At 49.7% G+C, this 9,359-nt stretch overlaps 1 protein-coding gene across 1 annotated transcript; it reads left to right on the top strand.

Moving 5' to 3' along the window:
• Positions 1 to 890: 890 nt before the first annotated feature.
• On the top strand, positions 891 to 4,478 carry LOC123165761 (protein NUCLEAR FUSION DEFECTIVE 4). Its single transcript, XM_044583480.1, has 3 exons — positions 891 to 1,773; positions 2,236 to 3,107; positions 3,707 to 4,478. Exons 1-3 carry the CDS (start codon positions 1,447 to 1,449, stop codon positions 4,197 to 4,199), a joined length of 1,692 nt encoding a protein of 563 aa, XP_044439415.1. The 5' UTR covers positions 891 to 1,446; the 3' UTR covers positions 4,200 to 4,478.
• The last annotated feature ends 4,881 nt before the right edge of the window (positions 4,479 to 9,359 follow it).

The raw sequence follows: 9,359 nt of genomic DNA, 5'->3' as shown, positions 1-9,359 counted from the left end.
GCGTGGTGTTCGGGCGGCGAGCGGCGGTCTCCTCCCTCGATCCCGATCCAATCGGGGGGGAGAGGGGGGGAGATATTTTGGGGGAGGAGTGGGGTGTCGGTGGGGGTGGGTTTCAGGGTCCAGGGGGGTTAAGGGAGTGGGTGGGCTGGCCGGCTGGGCCTGGTGGGTTGGCCTAGTTGGGCCACGGTCCAGGGGGTTTTCTTCTTTCTTTTTTTGTTTGTTTTCTCTTTTGTATTTTCTTTTTTATCTGTTTTAAATCATTTTAAATTATTTAGGCATTTTATAAAAATGTGTTTATCACATTATATTTACTTATGCAAAAATATGGCACCTCCCGAACATTTTTGTTTTAAATTTTGAAAAACTTTTATTGTTGACATTAATTTGAATTTGAATTTTGAAACGGTTTGTCCTAACGGTAGATTAGCAACAGTAACTGTGGGGACGTGGCACCATTAGCGTGGGATTATTGTAGCTTGATTATCCGGGCGTTACAGCGCCGCCCTCCCGTCCGGTCACATCACGCGGCATTAATGTCGGCCGCTGGGTGCTGTGGTCCGGCATTGCTGCGGCACGTGCATCGGACAAAAAGCGCGGGAGAGACGGATGGGGTTGCTTGGTGGGCCAGCTTAGTCAGTCGCGGACTGGACAGCTGTCCGGACGACCATAAAGCCTCACAGTTTATCTCATGTTTGCGAAAAAAGAAACGCGCCCGGACCATTGAGCGGATCGATACGGACCGTATTGGATGACAAAAATTGAAATTGCTGCCAGACGGTTTCATTATCGATGGTTCATTGAACCCAGCTTACAAAGACGGACAACATGCACCAAGACGATCCGATCCTGCGACAGATATCAGCAGTTCAGCGCCTCCGTCGGGTCAACTGCTTGTTTTCCATTTTTTCCTTTGCAAAAAGTCCACTATTTTCCTTATCTGAACAGCACAGCGCGAAGAATAGATTACTCGTTAATGGACTAAATCGGATCCACCGCCCACCACCACCGCCACCGCGAGAGGAAGAAGACGGCTTCCTCCCCCAGCCGTCGTGGCGAGCTGGCGCGGTTTGTCTTGATTGGTGGTTGATAAACAAGAAGGAAAATGGAAAAGTAGAAAATCTACATGTTTATACCGTTGAGGTATGCCTGTGCGGACACCCGGCCGGAAATCAGCTGCAGATTCATTTCCCGGCCGCGGCGCCGGCCGTCGCCATCGACGCCGCTTCAAATCCATGGCTTTTTTTACGCTTTCCTCTCCAGCGGCTCCTGCGTAGTCCTTTGACACGCCCGACGCCGCCCCCCACCCAAACCCCCCTTTAAAACCCGCCACCGTCGCCACCGACTCGCCATCACCCGACAGACAGAGCTTTATTCCCCCGGAAAGAAAGTAGCGACGGCGAGAGCGAAGAAAGTCCGGCGAGGCGGCGGCCGGGGGGGAGGAGGACGATGCCGGGCGCGGTGAAGGCGGGGAGCAGGCCGCCGTGGCTGGGTCTCGGGGCGGCCGTGTGGCTGCAGGCGTCGGCGGGGACCAGCTCCGCCTTCGCGCTCTACTCGCACGCGCTCAAGGTGGCGCTCGGCGCCGACCAGAGCCGCGTCGCGCTGCTCGGGGTCGCCTGCAACGTCGGGGACAGCCTTGGCCTCCTCCCGGGCGTCGTCTGCAACAAGCTCCACCCGGCCCTGCTCCTGCTCGTCGCCGCCGCCTCCGGCCTCCTCGGCTACGGGGTCACCTGGCTCGCCGTCTCCGGCGTCGCCCCGGCGCTGCCCTACTGGCTGGTGAGTGAGCTCCCCGATGAGATCTTCAATCCCTAGATCAGTTCCAGATCGTGAAATGGTGCTGCTTCAATTGCTCTGCTGGATTACGGTTGCTGTAACGATTTTAGGTTGGGGAAAGGCGTTATGCTTAGTTGGGACCAGCTAAACAAGTGTCCCTGTCTAAGATTCCACAAACAAAACCTATACCAACTGTTGGCGAAAAGTTAATCCTCGATTGCAATTGGGCGAAAAAGTATTACCTGCATTTGGCTTCATTTGCCGGGCGATATGCGCATAGCCTGATAGCCACATAATTTTCTTTACAAAATGGAAGCTTTCATCGCCTCGAAGAGCCACATATTGAGGGCTTCTTACTTAATTTACCTGGAAATTTGGCCTTACTAGGCTAGCTTCTTTTCTTTACTTTGATCACCATATAGTGGAAATTTACTAGTGCCAATCTTTGCTTTTGCCTTATTGTAGATATGGATCGCATTATGCATGGGTTCGAACAGCGGTGCGTGGATGTCGACCGCCGCATTAGTAACCAACATGAGGAACTTCCCACTCAGCAGAGGTGCTGTTGCCGGCATCCTCAAGGGCTACTCTGGTCTAAGTGCAGCTGTATACACTGCCATTTACACGGGTGCGCTTCACGGTTCAGCTGCAAACCTCCTGCTTTTTCTCACCCTGGGAGTTGCCATCGTGTGCCTTCTGGCGATGTACTTTGTGAGGCCTTGTGAGCCTTCTCTGGTGGAGAATTCCTCGGAGCGAGTTCACTTCCTGTTCGTACAGATCAACAGTGCTCTTCTTGGGGTTTATCTCGTCTGTGCCACGACATTGGATCGTTTTGTGACTCTCACCCCTGCTCTGAACTATTCCTTGATTGCTATTATGGTCATTCTCATTCTTGCACCGTTTGCGATACCTGTGAAGATGACATTGTTTCGAAGCGTCCCAAGGAAAGTCACTTCTGCTGCTGCTGACAATGATTTCACAGAACCATTTCTTCTGCCTTCTTCCTCTGAACCAAACTTCGGCAAAATTGAAGATGAGGATGCTGCAGATATTGATCTTCTCTTAGCTGAGGGTGAAGGGGCTGTGAAGCAGAAGAGAAGAAGACCAAAAAGGGGAGAGGACTTCAGGTTCCGTGAAGCTCTGCTAAAGGCAGATTTCTGGTTGCTCTTTGCAGTATTCTTTATAGGTGTTGGATCTGGAGTCACCGTCCTTAACAATCTAGCACAAGTTGGAACTGCAGCAGGTGTTGTTGGCACAACCATATCAGTCTCTCTCTTCAGTTTGGGCAACTTCTTTGGCCGCTTAGGAGGTGGTGCTGTTTCTGATTATTTTGTCAGGTAATGGAATCTCTTATTTATTGAATCGCAAAACAAGGTGTACTTTCATCTACCTGTCCAAGCACCAGTTGGTCTACATAATTGCTCTACCAGTTTCATGGAGTTCTTTTGGTTATGTAGTTGTTTATTGTTTGTTTTTTGGACAAAGTGTTGCATGCCAAGTTAGTTAGGTAACCCAATGAATTCTTTTTCATACAAAAATATTCGTCTGCCATTATCCTAATAGAATTGTTAGAACCTTCAGTCCAGTTTCAACTTACAAGCCAATAAAGAATGAGCTGACCTCTTATATTAAAGAGGAACACATTATGTCTGCTGTGGGTTATGGATCAAACTGTTTTCTTTAACTGAAGTATTAAAGCCTCCGTTCCATCTTAGCAAATAAATAATAGGTTGACAATATTTCTCTCCCTTATATTTTTTTTCTGACACACTGGAACAGTAAAAAAGGTTCCCAGTTCCAACTGTGGATGAAATCTAAATATTCGATCAGAAACTTTCTTGGTTGGATGCAATGCGCGGTTGAATGCATTTGTTCACATTTTAAATTTGATTTTTTTTATACATCCTGCGGTTGGTTAACCAAGCTTCTTTTCTAGGTCAAGGACACTTCCACGGACAGTACTGATCACATGCACCCAAGTGGTGATGATAGTCAACTACCTAGTCTTCGCGCTGGGTCTCAAGGCTACGCTCTACATCTCCGTTGCCATACTCGGCGTGTGCTATGGCGTCCATTTCTCGGTGATGGTGTCGACGTCATCGGAGCTGTTTGGGCTAAAGCAGTTTGGGAAGATCTACAACTTCATCTTGCTGGCGAACCCACTTGGCGCGCTCGTGTTCAGCAGCCTCGCTGGGTATGTCTACGATCATGAAGCGGCAAAACAGCACAGCGTCGCAGCAGTGGCGGGCTCTGACCATGTCATGGTATGCTACGGCCCCAGCTGTTTCAGGCTCACGTTCTTTGTGCTGTCAGGCATGGCATGCTTGGGAACGTTTCTGAGCGTGATCCTGACCGTGAGGATCCGACCAGTGTATCAGACGCTCTATGGAGGTGGACCCTCGAGCCAGCCCAGGAGCTCTGCGCATTGATGCCCGGTGACCGGTGAGCTTGTTTAGTGATCTGTTGTAATGTATTGTACTTGAAATATGAGCACGTGTTTATTTTCTTTTTTTGGGGGGTGTTCTGTATTGCGGTTTTGGGACCTGGTTCTTGACAAGTTCAGTCTAGGTCTCTGTATATGGTGAAGAATGAGCTATGTTATTTTTTGAGTCGTTGCTGGTTTCTGGTTGATCTGCTGGAGCATGAACCCCAGGATACAAATGTAACAACTGAGTTGACACGTTTGTATGTAATCAGTTTTCAATTTCCTTTTGGTGTTTGTGTTTCGAGAAACCAACCATGTTGAATGGGTTTTTCGACTTTGTTCCTTAAAAAAGGGGTCACTTGTAACAGATTTTCCCCCTCTTTTGTTCAAAGCCAGTGATCCTACCAGTTTTCAGAAAATACATTCCGGTTGCTTTCTGATGCCACTGCAAGTTTGTAGTTGTGAAAATCAACGCTGGCATTACTAGGAAAAGGGCTATAGACAACATGCACACTAATGGCGCATCAGACATACGGTGCGCCATAACTATATAGCAGTGGCGCACCGTGTGCTGGTGCGCCATTAGTGTGATAGACACTACGACACTAATGGCGCACCACAATCATGGTGCGCTACTACTAACAATTTTTTTTTCAAAAATACTAATGGCGCACCGTGTGCGCACCACAACCATGGTGCGCCACTACTAACAATTTTTTTCTTTTTTCCAAAAATACTAATGGCGCACCGGGGCGCAGTGCGCCATTACTAGTTTTAACTAGTAATGGCGCACCAGTCACCCGGTGCGCCACTACTATCATTTTTTGTTTTTTTTGCAAAACTACTAATGGCGCACCGCCAGCTGGTGCGCCATTAGTAACCAGGGTTACTAATGGCGCATTTGTTGGTGGTGCGCCATTAGTAACCTGGGACCAGCTAGATATTTTGGACAGCCACCTACACACTCACTTTCCCCACTTCATTCTCTCCACCTCCTCTAAGCTTGTCTCGGCTGCCTCCTCCTCCTCACCTCATTTGCACCATAGATTCATCCAAATTAAGTGGTTAAATTACCTTTTTTTGATAGGTAAGTAAGGGGAAAGCTTTCTTTATGTTGTAGATCTACTTTTTTCTCCCTCCAACAACGTGCACATGCACTTTTTATGGCCTAGCTAGATCTATGTATGTTTGTGGTGTTGCATATATGTTTGTGTTTGCAGGTACCGGTATTTGAAACGCGATAGTTGCCAATATTTTGCCGGAATGTTGATTCATTTCCGTTTCGGCGAGAATTTTGGCACTATGCATTCTTTTTGGTCCTATTTTTAGGCAAAGCCATGCCAAATTTTTTCTTGGTTCTAAAATATCGTTTTACTCTACCCCGCAGGCGACCATGGTCCGCACGATGACCGAAGGCATCGTGAATAGGTTTTTGAGCTCCGCGAAGGCCGAGATGCTTCAAAATAACGAGACGGAGATAAGATGTCCGTGTCAAAGATGCAAGCTGAGGAGCCTTATGGACCCGGATTCCGTACAGGTGCGGGACCACCTGCTCTTGCGTGGTTTCATGGATGGCTATCGGTGGCAAGGTGATGAAGATGATTATGAAGTCGTCCATGGGGGCCGGCCGGCAAGAAATGAGGAAGGGCAGCAAGACAACCGCGGTGAGGGCGGGCGAGAAGACGAAGAATCTCCAGGACATGATCACGAAGTAGATGCAGTATACAGTCATCATGTAGAAGATGCCGGACATGATGATGAGGAAGATGCCAGAGAAGACGAAGGGCATGATCATGAAGATGAAGATGCCGGAGCAGACGACGATGGACCATCGATGGGCTGGGTGCAGGACCCTCATATTCAAGAGCTGCTTCTCAAGCAGACGGATAACGCAAGAGCTGCCGCCCGAGAGAAAGCCAAGCTGGATCAACTGGAGATAGACGCGGTTACTCCATTGTATGAAGGATGCAGGCCCGAGGATACCCGCCTGAAAGTAACGCTCATGGCTCTGGAGATGAAGGTAAAACACAAAATGACCGACGCATGCTTCAACGAGAACATGTCATTCTGGCACGAACGTCTTCCAAGGGGAACAAGTGCCCGACCAGTTTCGAGGAGGCGAAGAAAATCGTGTGTCCTCTGGATTTACCGCACGTGAAATACCATGTGTGCATGAACAATTGCATCATTTATCGGGACGAGCACGCGGAGTCTACCATATGTCCGGTGTGCGGCGTCACTCGATACAAGAAGAGGAAGAAAGCTCCTCGAAAAGTGGTGTGGTACTTTCCGATCACTCCTCGTCTGCAGCGGTATTTCGCGGACCCTAAGGTAGCAAAGCTCTTGCGTTGGCACGCGGATAGGGAGGAGAAGAAGCGAGAAGATGACGCAAATGATCCGGAGATAAATAAAAAAGACAAGATGCTGAGTCACCCTAAGGATGGGAGCCAGTGGCAAGCGTTGAACTTCGAACACCCAGAATTTGGGAACGATCCAAAGAACATCGTGCTGGGCGCGAGCACCGATGGAGTCAATCCGTTTGGCAGCCAGAGAAGCACACATAGCACCTGGCCTGTGTTTGTGTGGATGTACAACCTTCCCCACTGGTTGTGCATGAAGAGGAAGTACATTCACATGAGTATGCTAATTGAAGGGCCGAAACAACCAGGGAACGACATCAATCTGTATCTGGGGCTGCTGAAAGAGGAGCTAGACACGCTGTGGAAAACGCCAGCCAATACGTGGGACGCCGCAGAGAAAGAATATTTCCCTATGAGAGCCGCACTGCTTACGAAGGTGCACGACTATCTCGGTTACGGATATCTCGCGGGGCAGGTGGTCCACGGATTTTCTGGATGCGTCAAGTGCATGGATGACACAACGTATCGCCAGCTAGATAGAGATCCCGGGTCTTCGAAAACCGTGTTCATGGGACATCGAAGGTGACTTCGCGACGATGACCCATGGAGAAAACGCAAGGATCTGTTCGATGGTGAAACCGAACCCCGAAGACGCCCGCGTACGAGGAGCGGCGAGGAAATAGACGAGCTGTTGAAAAATTGGAAAGATTGTCCACTGCCGGGAAAGAAGCAAAAGGCGCCAGAGCCGGGAAAGAAGCAAAAGGCGCAAGAGCCGCTGCTGAAGGTATGGAAAACGAGGTCTGTTTTCTGGGACTTGCCGTACTGGATGATCCACCGTGTGCCTCACAGCCTTGATGTCATGCATATCACGAAGAACGTGTGCGAGAGTCTGCTTGGTACCCTGCTCAACATGCCAGAGAGGACCAAAGATGGGCCGAAAGCAAGGGCAGACTTGGAATCAATGGGCATCAGGGAGGAGCTTCACGCTAATGATGCTGATGATGAGGCGAAGCAGGACACGGAAAGTCGTCGCAAAGGCAAAAAGGCCAAGAAGACCGGAAATGACTTCCCTCCCGCGTGCTTCACTCTAAGTCAGGAGGAGATCGATCAGTTTTTCACCTGCCTCGTAGGAGTAAAACTTCCTTACGGTTACGCGGGGAAGATAAGTAGATACCTAGACTCAGCGAAGCAGAAGTTCAGCTGGATGAAGTCTCACGACTGTCACGTGTTGATGACGCAGATACTTTCAGTTGCAATCCGTGGGATCATGGACGCGCACGTCCGTGAAACGCTATTTGTCCTATGCAACTTTTTCGACGTCATCTCTCGGAAGTCGGTTGGCGTGAGGCAACTCAGAAGGCTACAGGAAGAGATCGTGGTGATACTATGCGAGCTTGAGATGTACTTCCCGCCCGCATTCTTCGACGTTATGGTGCATCTGCTGGTCCATATCGTGGAGGATATCATCCAAGTCGGGCCGACGTTCCTGCACAACATGATGCCGTTCGAAAGGATGAATGGTGTCATCAAAGGATACGTTCGCAACATGTCACGTCCAGAGGGAAGCATAGCCAGGGGCTTTCTGACCGAAGAGTGCATCTCCTACTGCACGAATTATCTAGGCATCGAGAACCCCGTTTGTCTGCCCGTCAACAGGCACCTCGGCAGGCTCGCTGGATGGGGTCACCGTGAGGGTCGCCGCGAAATGCATGTCGACTTCGAGGGTCGACTCGCCGACTTTGAAAGAGCAAACCTAGTCGCGCTACAACACATAGATGTGGTCGATCCTTGGGTGGTAGAGCACAAAACCTTTATTGAGAAGACGTACAATGACCGAGGCCAACAGAGGACGGACGGAGATATAATCAAAGAGCACAACTCATGTTTCACGCGTTGGTTCAAGCAGAAGCTTTTGTCGTACCCTTTACATGAGGATTCTTCCGCGGAAGAACAACTCATATTCGCCTTTGTCACAGGGCGCTGAGCACAACCTGATGACGTATGAGGCGTACGATATCAACGGCTACACATTCTACACCGAGGGAAAGGACATGAAGAGCGATGGTTATCAGAACTCCGGGGTAACGATGGAATCCTACACCGGTAACGACAAGGACAGATACTACGGAAGGATCGAGGAGATCTGGGAGCTGAGCTATGTTGGAGAGAAGGTCCCGATGTTCCGTGCCAGATGGGCCAAGAGCGTCCTAAAAGAAGACCGGTATTTCACCACCATGGTTATACCCGAAGCCAAATCCAAGACCGCGGGCGCAAACGTCACCGCGAAAAATGAGCCATGGGTACTGGCTTCCCAAGTGGACCAATGCTTCTTCATTACCGACCCGTCAAAGCCCAGTCGTGTTGTCGTGAGGAGAGGCAAAAGGAAGATCATCGGAATGGATGGAGTCGCCAATGAGCAAGCCTTCGACAAGTACGGCGACCCGAAGATGGAACATGACGACGACAATGAAGTACCAGCATACACCACAAGAAGAAGCAGGACCACCCTACCTAAAGGACGTCCGTTCAAGAGAAGAACTCCATTTACGAAAAATAAGGGCAAGAAGATTGTGAACAGATAGCTAGCTAAGATCGATTGTATTTAAATTGTAGCCTTCATTTCTCGATTGTATTTCATGGGCACTTTTTAAACTCATGAATATTTTTAAATTTCATGGGCACTTTTTGAATTCATGAATATTTTTTCAAATTTCACCGCCGCCGACGACCCCCCGCACCCTCCCCCGCTCCGCCGCCGCCGACGACCCACCGCACCCTCCCCCGCTCCACCGCCGCCGCCGACC

The sequence above is a fragment of the Triticum aestivum genome, chromosome 7D (genome assembly GCF_018294505.1).
Source record: "Triticum aestivum cultivar Chinese Spring chromosome 7D, IWGSC CS RefSeq v2.1, whole genome shotgun sequence".
NCBI classification, from domain to species: domain Eukaryota; kingdom Viridiplantae; phylum Streptophyta; class Magnoliopsida; order Poales; family Poaceae; genus Triticum; species Triticum aestivum.
The sequence above is the reverse complement of the archived record's forward strand: the minus strand, read 5'-3'. Positions and strand labels throughout refer to the sequence as shown.

Coding starts and splice junctions, on each gene's coding strand:
- LOC123165761 (XM_044583480.1), top strand. CDS start 1,447: ATGCCGGGCGCGGTGAAGGCGGGGAGCAGGCCGCCGTGGCTGGGTCTC. Junction 1,774..2,235: donor CGGCGCTGCCCTACTGGCTG/GTGAGTGAGCTC, acceptor GCCTTATTGTAG/ATATGGATCGCATTATGCAT. Junction 3,108..3,706: donor GTTTCTGATTATTTTGTCAG/GTAATGGAATCT, acceptor CTTCTTTTCTAG/GTCAAGGACACTTCCACGGA.